This window comes from Takifugu rubripes, chromosome 14, assembly GCF_901000725.2.
Source record: "Takifugu rubripes chromosome 14, fTakRub1.2, whole genome shotgun sequence".
Taxonomy (NCBI): Eukaryota; Metazoa; Chordata; class Actinopteri; order Tetraodontiformes; family Tetraodontidae; genus Takifugu; species Takifugu rubripes.
Window position 1 is genome coordinate 5,400,000 of NC_042298.1, and position 14,578 is coordinate 5,414,577.

Genomic DNA, 14,578 nt, shown 5'->3' on the forward strand with positions numbered 1-14,578 from the left:
AAGAAGTAGAAAATGTCACTTGTCAGAGGAAATGGGATTGCAGTGTGTGTGCTTGTGCGTGCTCGCGTGTGTGCGTGCATCTCAAAGGATCAGAGTGACAGTCTGACTGACATTTCCTGTGTTTTTCCTATTTTACTTTGCTTTCATGCTGAGTGAAATATATGTATTTGTGTAGGTGTGTATTTGTTGGAGCAGGTGGCAAATTCTAAAGTATACTGTACGTGTGTACCCATGCATTTGTTTTATTTTGGTAGAGTGTTTCCCTACCCTCTCCTTCTGTTTTTCAAATTAATCATTTGTCTCTCAATTTTTCTTCATTCTACTGCTCACTCACTTCACCCCTTGCTCATGTTGAAAATGTAATCATGTCCAGGGACCAGTGTGGGGGGGGGGGGGGGGGAGAAAGGGATCGGGGTGGTAGAGGGCTTTAGAAAGAACGTCGGGGAGAGGAAGAAAAATGCATTTGTATGTGTACCCAATTACCACTCTAGCCAGCCCAAAGTCACCTTCGAAGAGAGCAGACACACAAGCTCTGAAAATAGCTACCTCCATCCTACCTCCTCAGTGCGTGTTGGTTACAGCAGTGATGAAGTAGACTGAATAATGTGATGGTCTTCCTCATCCAGGAGCAGTGGGCTTAATGTGTGTGTGTGTGTGTGTGTGTGTGTGTGTGTGTGTGTGTGTGTGTGTGTGTGTGTGTGTGTGTGTGTGTGTGTGTGTGTGTGTGTGTGTGTCACCCCTTTGTATAATTGTAGCTGTGCCGGGTGAACGTATGTCCTGCCTTTGATTGCGCTGGCTGATTGAGTCCTTGTCATGCAGATTTCAGCACAGTTGTTCAGCCTTTGATTATGTGTTGTGATGTTTGAAAAGTGTGTGTATGTGTGTGTAAGCTGTACTTGAGAAGCAGTAAAAAGGATGCTAAGAATTTCTGAGTAAGAGGGGTTTTTAGGTTTATTTATTTACTGTTTGTTTTCTATGTGTGTGTTTCTTCAAAGATAGAAACTTTGAGACCTTTTATGCCAACTATAATTACAGATAAATGGAACTGCAATATTGGTTTATTCTGAGTGCACATTTAATTATGAACCTGTTAGCTTTACTGAATGTCATTTTGATGTGTTTTCAAACAGAAATTTAATATAACAGTCCCATTTTTGTGAAACCAAATGTAAAAAAAAAAAAAAAATACACATTTATATTTGCTGAAAGTAATTATTGAAATGAACACATATATTTTTTAATATATCATGGGATGCCATGTCAACCAGACATCAGCATTCTGGAAAAAAAGACTCTTTCTGCAAGAGTTTTTTCTTTTCTTTTTATATATACTGAACAAAAATATAGCACTTTTGTTCTTGCTCAAAGATCTGGGGGGGGGGGGGTCAGGAAACAGTCAGCATCAGCTTTGATCAGCATTTGCTTTATGTGCTGCAACACAACTCCTTCGTTGATCAGGTTGTCTATTGTAGCCTGTGGAATGTCGGTCCACTCGTCTTCAGTGGTTGTACGAATTTGCAGGATATCAACAGGAACTGGGAGATGTTGTTCTATGCACCAATCCCGGGCATCCCAAACATGCTGAACAGGTGACAAACAGTGATTATGGTGACCATGCAAGAACTGGGACCTTCTCAGCTTCCAGGAATTACATACAGATCCTTGCAACAGGGCCCGTGCATTATCATGCTGCAACATGAGGTGATGGTTGGGAATAAATGGTACAAGGGGCCTCAGGATCTCATCAGGCTAGTTCTGTGCATTCAAAATGCCATCAATAAACTGCACCTGTATGTGTTGTCCACAACATATGCCTGACCATACTATAGCCCCATTTGTGTTAGAAGAAGTCCTTTTGTTTACATTGGAAAAAGCCTGAAATCTTTGAGTTCAGCTCATGAAAAGTGGCAGCAAAAACCAAAATTGTTGTTTGTATTTCAGTTCAGTGTATTTGTTCTGATTATGTCCCCACTTGTAGACATCTTAACATTTTTGTTGCAGAAAGGAGAAACAAACATCTTTGGTCATAGTTAGAGGAAAGCATGCCTCTTAATTAAGTTTGGAGCCTTTGCTGTTGATGGACAGCGGCTGCCTGTAGCTTTCTCCCCTGAAGCTGCAATGATTGTTGAAGGGTTGGAGGCAGCAAGCACATTCCATGCAGGTCCTGCTGTAAAGCTGATTGCAAGAACCCCACAGAACAGGAAGAGTGGAGAAATATCTCAAAGCATGCAGGGACAGTGGCATTTCTTTACAACCGTGGACTTAAATATCTATAATGCTTTTTCTACAAAACAATTTGTGCAGGTTCTGGACAGGTATTTGGAACTGAAGCCCCTCTCTAAAAACCCATACAAGTAAAGTATTGCAAATGTCTGCCCTTATTAACTGTGGCCTCATTCTGCCTTGCTTCTTAATTAACAGACCCTAGGCCTCCCAGCAACGCCTGCTATCCCACACTCCACTGTGGCAGAAAAGGATAGAAAACACACAAGATGGTCAGAGACATGGGGTGGGGGGCTTTGTGTTCCAAAATAATGAATAAAACAGAGTGATGGGTTCAGAGCTGAGACATTCTAAGAAATAAACCTATGATAGACCAGAGCTGTTGATTGAACACAGAATGTACAGGATATTTAGGATTACACAGATGGATACCCAAGGCAAGTTACCAAACACTGCACATACTGTATTCTCCTTTTCCACCCCGAAAATGAAGGCATTTCCAATATCTGTATAAGACATGGTTTTCAAGAGTCAATTTGTTCCATTGTAGCTTTAACTCTCCATCACTGTGGGACATCCACTGCTATCATGTCTGACACTTCTTCAAAATAAGTGTTCATGTGTTGAGTACAGCTGTCTGTGCGCATGACTGTGGTTAGATACATGCCTGTATATCCGTGTATTTCTCCCAAGCTATCTCTGCTCTCTCTCTCCATTTCTTGTCAGTATGCTGCGATAGATGGTTAAATTTTAATGGTGCTGCCATCTCTCAGTAACTTCTGAAAGAGCACCAATGCAGACTGACACACTCGCTGAGCCGTGAGAAGAGACGAGACAGAGAAGAGTAATAGCTCGCTAGACATACCCACACATGCTAGGTCACAGGTCCACAGTACAGACACGGAGAGTGGAGGTGAAAATGAGCCATTTCTGCATTTATACAGCTCTTTAAATGAGTCTGCACAGTCTGTATACGTATAGGATTCCTAAACGTGGATTCTTGATGTCTAACTTTATGCCATTTTTAGCCAAAAGACCCAGAAAAATCTCATCACACAAAGCCCCTCTAGGAATGCTTTGAGCTGCACAGAACCAAGCGGGATTTTTTTTGTGTGTTTCAAGTTATGACACATGCATGCCCATCACGTCACTCACATAAACCCGTGTCTGTCTTGTAGCCCGACTCTGTTTGTCCCTTGATTGTTTTTGTTCGCCCTGCCTCACATAGCCGTTTGATTGGCAATGAATCCCCTGATGGTGCACTAAACACATGGTGAGATTAAGTGTGTGTTTTGTGCTTTTATTTGTCTTTGTGTGCTTAACTGTGTGTCTTTTGTCTAGTCCCTGCTCTAGCCAATTCCAGGGAGAGGCCAGCAAACAGATGTTCAACCAGAGAGGATTTGCACGTCTGCCTCTCTATTTAAATGTCCTTTTTGTTTGTTAGTTTATTTTTTGTATTTGATGGAGGTTTATTTCCTCCTTTTTTGGTATCCCCCCCCCAGTTTCCCATCCAGGGGTTGCAGCTTCACTTGACTCTGATCCTGTGGTCATTTCACCTAAAGTTTTTTTCACTTACTTGGTGTAAAAAAAGAGTTATTTTCAATGAGAAATGTTCTTTTTACTTACTGTGAGGTTCCAGACTCTGCATAATGAACAGAACTGCAATGACACAGCACATTACAGGTGAATAATATCATTTCATCCCTTAGTCACCTGTTATTTTATAAAGCCCTGATTGTAAAACTAAAGTCCCCCTAATGTGTCTAGTCCTGGGGTATAAAATAATATTTTATGTCCTATTCTCTAGCCAAAGCCACACCAGACTGCCTAAAATTCTACATGTGCTGCATTTTCTGGTAATAACATGGTAGATTATTAGTGTTGTTGAGGTAGAAAAACAGGCAGGCAGTCTGAAAATTTAATTTCTCACTCTAAGCCCCCTGTTTGATTGTGATGCTTCTGGCTACACAAATAACTTCTGTACACTGTTACCTCATTGGTTAGCCTTTCTAAAGGTCAGCGGCACACTGACAGGCAGTTTGAATTATTTTGACTTTCAGCCCAGTGCTCAGTGGCAGTTCAGTGGTGTGAAGCACCGGCTGTAGTTGGATGCTACAGAAGCCATTAGGAAATGGGATTTTGCTTCCAATTATCTGTCGGCAGATTGTTGGATGGTGTCTTATTTTTGGGTTGCCTAACATTAAAAAAGAGTTGGTGATGGGTTTGGCTAGCTGTCAAAACCAAAATACTCAAGTGTTTAATCATTACACTTTCAGTTTTCAGAGTATATAAAGTATTTGTGTGGTGTGTCTTCACCATCTGTCATGTTACTAACAGAGCAATATTTTTGCCTAAGGTCTGACACACTTTTACATTTGTGTGTGTGCATACTGCAAGTAATGTCTGACATTAGAAACAGCAACACCCCCGACAACTGCCATCACCACCACCCCCACTCTGTCATTCTCTCCGGGCTTTGCTCAGGGCGTAATTAGACTTAGAAAAACAGCCCCTTGTTCTCCTCTTTGCCACTTTTGTGTGTTGTATGTAGATGTGTGTGTGTGTGGGCTTGATCCCAGTTGTGTTTGTGCATGTGTGTCAATTTTTCCACCATGCGGTCAAGTCACAATTACTAATCAAGCCTGCAAGCCTCGCCTAAAGAGACCCACAGAAGAAGACAAGGAGGGAGGGGGGGACTAGGAAGGGAATGAGCAGTGAGTGCTTTCCTTTGTCCTCATCACTGAAGCAAAGATAAATATAAGTAAAGGGATGGATGGAGAAGAGGGGACAGAAACTCGGGGATTAACAGAGGAGGAGTCTTTCCAGCCAAGCAATGAGCTTTTAACTGTCCTGCATGACATGAACCCGTGCTGACTTCATTTTTTCTGTCCTCTTTTCCTCTACTTTACTTTGCAGTACTTGGAGCTGATGTCCAAAAGCGCCTCACTCTCATTTGCTCCAGCACTTTTTTGCTGCCTTCAGGTTTCCTTCTTACCATTGTCTTCTTTCTTTCAGTGAGCTAACGATGAATATTTGAAGGCTGACAGGAGCACACCACCTAATCCTTTTTTTCCTGGGGCAAGATGTGCCCCGTGGGTTACATCTGTTAAGAGTTCATCTAACTTTTTAATTGAGATGAAAACCCAGTCTTATTCAGCTAAATGAGATTGTCTGCAGTGCCTGAAAATGTAGTAAGTCACGGCTACGTGACAAAGCATCTGACAGGCTCAACATTTTCTGAGGAAAATCTTGTGTACTCAGTTGTTGTTTGACTGATTGTTGTGTACTTTTGTATTATAGTAAATAGGCATGATGAAGGATTGAGTCAACTCGTTTTTATTCTTGAATGGCTATTCAAAGAACACAAGATTCCTTGATAATTTCCCACAGCTGCTGAACACTAATCTTCTCAGTCTCACTAACATGAAGCATGTAAAAGTTTGCAAGTGTCATTACAAGATGGGAGTTACTTGATACCCAACAATGACGACAGGCAGTTTTGAGTGTATTGCCCTCTCTTCCCCCTAGAGGGAGCACTTTTGTGAAGGTCGGTGTGTTGTCAAGGACATTTACACTGTGAATAACAAACAAAGTGACATTGACTATTATAGTACCCCCCCCGAAATGTATTCTGTATTCAGTTATTTATTTTAATACTGAACTGGTGTGTTTTCTTTGTTTTAATGAACACCTTTATGGTGCTTTTCGTTGGCCTGCCTCAAGGTCACGTCCTCACTGTGATTTAACTTCTAATACATTCCCCTTTACTTGCTCTCATGATTTTAACTTTCACACTTTAGTTTCACTCCTTGGGATTTTATTTCCCTTTCTCCTTTGGAGTCTAATTCTCTCTTACTTCTTCAGTGTCCCTTTCTTGTAATTAGCCTGGGTAATTGCTGTAGTAAATCTTTGCTGCTCTCCCAAGGAGACTGTCTGATATAGGACTGATTTAATAAGCACACTTGCATCCCACTGCTCCCTCTGTGTGTATGGTGGAGAAAAGGTCCTGTCTATGTCCTCTGTTAGTTGCTATAGGGATTTATGGGCTGTTTGTGTATTTTCCGCAAGTGTGATCTAGGGTTCAAGGTAATACTTGCTGCGTTGGTGTGTTGACTGCGGTCTGCCTCATCAGCAATGCAGGGTGAATACTCCAAGTGTGTGTCTCATCAGTGTTGCATTTATATGCTGTGCAAGTCACTGCCTAAGACCTCCATGGCCAGGAGAACATAGAGGTCAGAATGGCCCTGAGAGAGCACAAGTGGTGCAAACAGAGCCACATTTTATGCCCACCATCTCTTAGTTCTCTGACATTTTTAGACTATAGCAAGCAAATTAATGATACTGCTCATGTCATATTCGTTAACCCCAAAAAAACCATTCACCACCATCTTTTGCAAGAGGCACGGATTGCGAGAGTAATCGTCGTGCATGAGTGTCTGCATTATCCCTCCCAATAGTAGTACATTAAAGTCACCACTGGAGGGCACTGTGACTCCACGTATAAATACATGCCTGACCATCCAGAGGTATACCACTTTATATGTACATTTATAGACATGCTGTAGTTTAAGGACAGGAATTGTAAAATAAATAAATAAATAAAAATCACCAATTATGTTCTACGTTCATGGTTAAATTGATTTTTATACTATTTTATAGTATACCAATAACATAACATATACTATGTAATGTTGCCTATCTGTGGTGATGTCTAAGAATAGAACTCGCTTGGTTTGAATTGTAGTTTTCAATTTACAATCTTTTAACATTGGTATCTTTTGAATAAATATATAGTGATTTTCTTTGATATATTAATTGCAATGATCATTCTGTTGGGTTAGGTTATGGTAAAAGGTATATACACAGGTATATATGAATTACAATGTAAGAATGTTCATTTTATTTTGGCTACATTTTCACAAAAGAATATTTAATTTTTGCTCATTTTTTTTAAATAAAAATTAAAGAGCCTTGAATATTTTGCCAACATCAGGGAGATGCAATCTAAGTTATTACTGACTGCAAGCTGTACAAATAACAACAAAAAATAAAGAATACACATACAGTACAGGGTCCCCTTTTGGCAGAATATCTAAACAGAATTTAGCAATAGAATTTGCTTTTTTAAATGAAATATAATGTAATTTACCTCCAACAGAAAATTCAGGTTGTAGTTGCACCATTTATGCGCCAGGGGAGCGCAAGTGAGCACAGCCCTGGCCCCTCCCATGATCCCTCCCCCTGTGCTTTGGCCCTCCTACATCCTGCCTCCTTCCCCCCTCCTCCTTGCCCCACCCTGCCATCTGGTCCTTTTCACACAATCACGCACACACACAGACGGGATTTCCCCCCCCCCCCCTCCTTTCATGGCACAAAAACAGGATGAAGGGTCTCTTTCAATCCTGAAGTTACCGTGGAAACACCCGTATTCTTCTTCTGTCAAACTTCTATTGTAACTCACATAGTCAGTGAAGTGACAGAATGTTGGACCTTTAAAGTTTAAAGGGACTAAAGCCACAGCTGTTCTGTTTGCAGTATTTTTGGCCTCCTGATAAGTTAGACAAAGAATACCACGTTGTTTTTTTTCCAGACTTGTTTGTGCGTTGCTGTGGTTATTGTGTAACTTTATGTGCTTTTCCAAGAAACCACTCCTCCAGATATTAAAGTAGAAATACCTGTTGTTATATGATCCTTGTTGCATTTTCTAAACTGAAACTTCTTTCCCAGGATTGGTTGGCCCTGGAATTCTCATGAAAGTACTGTCAGCTTTAACTCTTGCCCATTACTGATGCACAGGAAACTTTTAGTGGGGTAAAAATATACTGTGGGGAGTGGCGATGAGAGAATGCATACACCACATGAACGCTCTATACATTCTTAAAGAGAATTTCAAAGTGCTCTATTAGAATGTACTTTTAGTGGTCGGGAATGAAAGTAGCATGTGTAGTTTGTGTTGCCTTTGTGTTCATATTTCTCTCCGTCCATCTGACTTTTTCCTGTGTTTTTTTCTTTGACAAATCTGGACACCATCATCACCCTCTCCACATTTCTCCTTTTAAGGAGAGAGAAAATGATAGAGGGATAGGACGGGGGGGGGGGGTGAAGGACACAGTTAGGTCTGCTGACTGACAAACAGACTCTTCTTTGTGCAGATAGACACACATGCGTAACACACTTTGTTACACATTAACAGAGACCACTGCATGACTTGGCTCCTCTGAATTCTGTTCTTTTTTTCCCTTTCCTCCCACATAATTAAAACCAGAGCTTTGCATACACATGTGTGAGTCCCCCACCACACACACACACATACACATGCACACACAGCCCTCCCCCCTCCTTACACAGACACACACATTTTTTTCTTATAATTTCTTTCTGCCAAGCAGCTGCTGCCTGGAAAAGGAGGAGAGATGTTCCGGGAATGTTATAGTAGTAGTGGTAGTGTTTTGTTCCCTAAAAGAGACATGCTTGTGTTTTTCTACAACAAAAATACTGCTGGAATGATAAAAGATTGAAATATTTTCTGTCACATGGTCTGGTGTGTATCTGTGTTTGTGTTAAGACAGACATACAGTCAGCAGTCATCTTCACCTCTTCTCCCCCTCAAGTGTACCACAGTACAGTACTCGATTCTCACCAGCAGAGGCGCCATTGGATCATAAATAAAAACCAAAGCAGCCATTTTACAGTGTGCACACCAGACCCCATTTTATGAATCAGCCATGACGTAAATACAGTTAAGATTAATTCCATTGGCTAGAGTGAACTGTATGTATTAAATCCCCCCACCCTCCCCTCTACTTCCTCCCCTCCACGCACATGCACACTCTCATCAGCTCTGTTTTGGAAATGCATACACACACACTGACCCAGTGACATGGTGGCATCACCAGTTTGGACCAAGACTAATATTATAATCACTTTTTGAGATTGTTTAATAGTCAGAAATTGTCCCTTTTTTGATTTGTGTCATTTACTGTTTTAATCATAAAGTTTTACAGGATATTATCTAGGTCAGTGCAGGCTGATCTTCAGTCATTAGTTTGATTTGTTACACCATCTTCCAAAAAAAACCCTTTGTTCAGTGCTGTCTCCTTTGTCCTCAAGATGTTTATTTGTAGATTCGTGTCACTTCCTCTGATATCTTTACGTCGCCTCAGCTGCCATTGCTTTTTTTTAAGTTGGTGGAAAATATTTGTGTTTATTTCCTTTTAGTTGTTATCTAACCTGCGTCTGTAATGACAGACTTCCTGCTCTGGTTTCCTTCTCACAGCAGCAACTGTGACTGGATTGTTCATACTACAGAAAATGTATTTTTGATCCTCTTTGATCTTCTTCTTTCCACAAAATCTTAAGGACATCCACATATGAGAGACCTGATTTGTACAAGTTATTATTTGTCCTTTTTAAGGGGAGAGAGAATGATAGAGGAATAGGATAGGAGGGGGTTAGGAAGGTTAGGCTGGCTGATTAAAAGAAACCGCTGCATGACTTCCTCTGGGACATCTGTAGCCCTTCTTTGCCTGGTTTTTAACTTTTCTTTTCATATCCTTCATGCTACATTTACACACGCACCCACAACCACACACGCACCCACAACCGCACACACACCTACAACCACACACAGAGAAAATGTTTCTACTTTTTTTACTCCATCAGGTCTCCTTTCCATGCAGCTGTTCTTTTGATTGGGGGAGGGGGTTAAAATGAACAGACTTGGCACATGTTACAATCATGGTAGTAGTTTCCAGAAAAGTGGTCTGCTCTTTGTTTCGCTGCACTAAAAAGACAACTGGGACGGTAAAATATTGGAATGCTGCAGACTGTAACGAGGCCTGTGTGTGCGTGCACACAGATGTCTGCGTTTGTGTCCAGTCAGATATGCACACTGCCACTTCACCTCCCCCACTATTGCTCAATGTGACATCACGCACTACTCCATATCCACCAGCAGAGGCGCCATTGGCTCATGAATAAAAACCACAGGGTAGCCATTTTACAGTATGCACACCAGACCCCATTTTATGAATCAGCTGTGACAAACTCAGGAAAAACTGATTCAATTGGCTAGAGTGCACTGTACCTCGTGTTCATGGAGTGGGAGCCCCCATTCCATGCACGAATGCACACGTTCTCATTAGCCCTCAGCTCAGAAGGGCACACACGACCTACTGACATGATGTATTCAACAGTTTTGCCCAAGACAAACTTGATAAACCCATTTTTCAGATGATATGTTCTTTAAAAAATCAGGTCTGTATTCAGTGCACACTGTAAAAAGTGCTCCCTTTAATTTAAACAGATTTTTACAATCACTCATACTTTCACCCAAATGTGATGTGTCAGTGATTTTCTTTGTCACTGACTTTTTTACAGTTATAGTATTTTCTGATTCTGTTAAGGAACATTATATTTTTGTTTTTATGACTCTGCTTTTGTATACGTGGACTGGAAGTTGTTTACTTGATGATCCTTGTCACTTCCTCAGCTGTGATTGCTCATTTTCTGCCACACTGAAGACATTTGCTTTCATTTCCTCTCTGATGTTGCGATAGGTTTTGCTACCCCGCATCTGGCATGATCGCCTTCCTTCTCCTGTTTCCTGCACACAGCAGGGACTCTGCTGTCACTGTCACAATGTACACATCCTATTGTTTCGTAACTGACTCATTTATGTGAGTGTGTGTTGTGACCAGGGAGCAGAAGGAGACCTTAACATGTTGGCAGACTGTCTGACCGACTGGCCAGTGATGTAACACATAAGTTCACTAAGCACAGGAAGGATGGACAGATGGATAAAGGAGTTATTGTGCTGTAGGGGGGTTCTAATGAGAGAGAACTACAGGTTCCAGATGGTGTCATTCTGGGAATAGGTGAGGGAATAATTGTGTAATTAATAAAGAAATGGGAGCTGGTTTAAGACCAGTTACACGGAACATTTATCTGAAGCACTGATAATTTAGTATTAGTTAAAGTTTGTATAGAGTAAAGTCTGTTCTCTTGCATAATCCTTTCCGACCAGCTGTGCTTCTGTTCACTACTTAAATTAGATGGTGGTCATTTTGCTGACCATGGAAACAGGTGCGCTGTATTGTTTGTGCATCTCACAGATGAGTGTTTTTTCCTTTGACTGTGGCTCCCATCATCACAAGAACGGGATGGGAGACAGAGGCTGGCAGACAGAATGAAACCGAGCAAGCAGTGACACAAACCAGCACTGGAGACACTCCAGTGGAATTAAAATCTTATGAAAGTCAAAAGATGAATATACTCATGCGATTCTTCATTGTTTTATGTTTCATCTTGATTCAGCTTCTGTCAATCTCTAAAATTGCTTGAAAACATTCATGCTGTAATGTGAAATAATGAGAGACACACTATAGCTTAAGACCATATAAAAGAAACGCCGCTATTTGGATGGCTTTTAATGCAATTATAATATATAATATTTATGCTGCATTTCTGGTGTAGGGGCAATAATCCTGGAAGGAACATATGAGCAATCGCGACATCATCTGACATCTGCTGACCTTTGATCTAATGTGGCTGTGTACAGTGGGCCATTATATGGCCGAACCAATGTCCCTGCTCATCTTTCACTTTGAATTCTCCTCCAGTGGACAGTCCGCCCCCTACACATACACACACACGCACACAGACTGACTTGTGCTTACAGTCATATTATTGACCTTGCCAGAATGAATTTATTTGAAGTGTTATGGCCTGCTTTGGATGTGTTCTACTCCAAATGCGTGTCCGTACACTGAATGCAAACTTTCAATGCCTGACAGCTAGCTGGTGTTTGGCCAAAGTTTTTAGGATGACACAGGGACATATTTTTCCTGCTCTTGAAGCCATTTCATAGCAGTTCAACCTAAGGCTACGGGTCCAAATGCCTCCATGACACGACACGGTTACGAGAGGTGAAAAAGGTCCTGGCAGTGCAAAGTGTGTCTGTTTAAATATCCATCACAGAATCCCTTCATCATCACATCAAAAGAGTAAAGTCAGAAAATATATTCAATGGAAAAAGGTATAAAAAGGATATATACACACATTTAAAGTGATGTTAAACAGATTGTTTTGAGAAATGATTTAAAAGTAGTCAGGTCAGAGCAGCTCTGTCCCCCAGCTTTAGTGCTTGGTTCTTATCTTCAGTCAGATCATCTCTAATTCTTCAGTGAGTTCTGCCCAACTCTCCTTGAGGCGCAACTAAATTTCTGACAGCTGCCTTTCTTCTATCCATATCTCAACATTACCACCTTCTCCTCTTTATTCACTTCTCCAGCCAAAAAGGAGCAGCCTGGGACAGATGAAAAGCAGCAGCAAAAGAAGAAAGTTAAAGAGCTGAAGGTTCTTGATGCCAAGACTTCCCAGAACCTCTGTAAGTAATTAACAGAGACCATTCAGTCCCCAAATTAAAATCCAAACCCTGTGTGCATTTACCCCACGGGTTTTATTTAATGCCTGTATGGAATGTAATTCACTAGGGAGCATTCCTTTTTAGGCTTATTGAACAGATTAGATGTACATTTGAATTTTTGTTTCCCATGCAGCCATTTTCCTGGGATCATTTCGCCTCCCTTATGAAGAAATCAAGACCGCTATCTTGGAAGTTAATGAGAAGATACTGACAGAGTCTATGGTTCAGGTATGAATGTTGGCAAACTGATTTCTGTCTTTCTCTCCCTCCCTATCTCTCTCTCTCTGTCTCTCTCTGTTCAATCAGTCGCAGTAATTACTAATTATTTTAATGATACAAAAACAAATTATATAAGAGATTCATTAAAAAAAATAAGTAACGTATCTGTAAAGTCCATGTGACTGTAAAGACTGTTTTTAGTGGATAATAAATTTGAATAATGAACTGTGTCATTTTTCAAATGTTTCGGCTCAGTTGCTAAAGTTGAATTGCCAAAATTATTTTTACGACAGGATTCAAATGAGAATAGAGATTACCATAGCTCGGTAACCTGGTTATTCTGCTGGCTTTGTAAGTTTCTCATTGTTGTAAATGACGCCGTCACTTATTGCCACCTAGAATCTGATCAAGCAGCTGCCAAATCAAGAGAAGCTGGACATCCTGAGTGAGATGAAGGACGAATACAACGACTTGGCAGAGTCGGAGCAGTTTGGCGTTGTGGTGAGACTAAATACACACAACTTAGAACGCTTTGTGTCGAAAACAAGGCCTCTCCATTTTCTGCTGATGCGGATGTTCTGAACAACAAACAGAGCAAAGAGAATCAGCATAGCGACAAATGAGGCATGGAAATGCTGAGACTGTTGCCACGTGTTTGACACAGTCCTACACTTCACACAGAATGTTTTGTTTAAATTATGAAACAACTGTGTGCATCAAATCCCCTTCATGCACTACCAGCACACGGAGTCCGTATGGAAACAAATGGACTAGAAATAAATCTCACTCTCATGAACTCACTCTCACCTTTTGTCCTGTCTACAGATGTCCGGTGTAAAGCGATTAATGCCAAGGCTTCAGGCCATCCTGTTCAAGCTGCAGTTTGAGGAACAGTTGAACAACATCAAGCCAGATGTGGTGTCTGTGACAGCAGCCTGTGAAGAGCTAAGAAAAAGCGAGTCCTTTGCCATGTTGCTGGAGCTCATCCTGATTGTCGGGAACTATATGAATTCTGGCTCCCGTAATGGAAAGGCTTTTGGCTTCTCTATTACCTACTTATCCAAGGTAAAAATTATTCATGTGATGGAAAAAGAAGCACAATGACAACCATGAAATCTGATGTGTTTTAGACTTCCAAGTCAATCCTTTCTAATCGATTGCCTTTTCACAGTGCCCTTTTTAAACTGATCTTTTATCTCTCTCAGTTGCGTGACACCAAATCAGCTGACCTGAAGCAGACACTGCTGCATTTCCTCGCTGAGGCGTGCCAGGAGGAGCATCCTCAAATCATGAGTTTTACAGACGAGTTCATTCATGTGGAAAAGGCCAGCAGAGGTACGTAGGCCATCTTTTGGATGTCAATATATCCCTGTCCCTTCACATTATCATCACAATGTCTCGACCCCTGCCTGGGGAAGCATTGCATCCATCTTAGAGATATTGTGTGATATTTGTGTATTTTTATTAAGTTTTGAAGCACCCGGACTCGCTTGTGTTTGGAGGCGCTCTGGATCATTAAGAGTTTTCTTCTGTCACCTACAGTTTCTGCAGAGACTCTTCAAAAGAACCTTGAGCTAATGGGCCGGCAGATCAAGAACATGGAAAAAGATCTGGAAACATTCCCTCCTCCACAAAATGACAAAGACCTGTTTGTGGAAAAACTGTCCATATCCTCTGATATCAGTCATATATTTCACACTGGCACAAATT

General features: G+C 41.1%; 1 protein-coding gene across 4 annotated transcripts in view; it reads left to right on the plus strand.

The window, feature by feature from the left end:
* Positions 1-14,578, plus strand: part of LOC101061199 (protein diaphanous homolog 1) — a 68,121-nt gene that overhangs the window by 42,596 nt on the left and 10,947 nt on the right. For all 4 annotated transcript variants that reach the window (XM_011610573.2, XM_029847015.1, XM_011610572.2 and 1 more), the window contains 6 exons: positions 12,515-12,610; positions 12,783-12,877; positions 13,268-13,369; positions 13,694-13,933; positions 14,074-14,203; positions 14,411-14,535. In XM_011610573.2, coding sequence (XP_011608875.2) covers positions 12,515-12,610; positions 12,783-12,877; positions 13,268-13,369; positions 13,694-13,933; positions 14,074-14,203; positions 14,411-14,535 — 788 coding nt within the window. The remainder of the gene's footprint in view (positions 1-12,514; positions 12,611-12,782; positions 12,878-13,267; positions 13,370-13,693; positions 13,934-14,073; positions 14,204-14,410; positions 14,536-14,578) is intronic.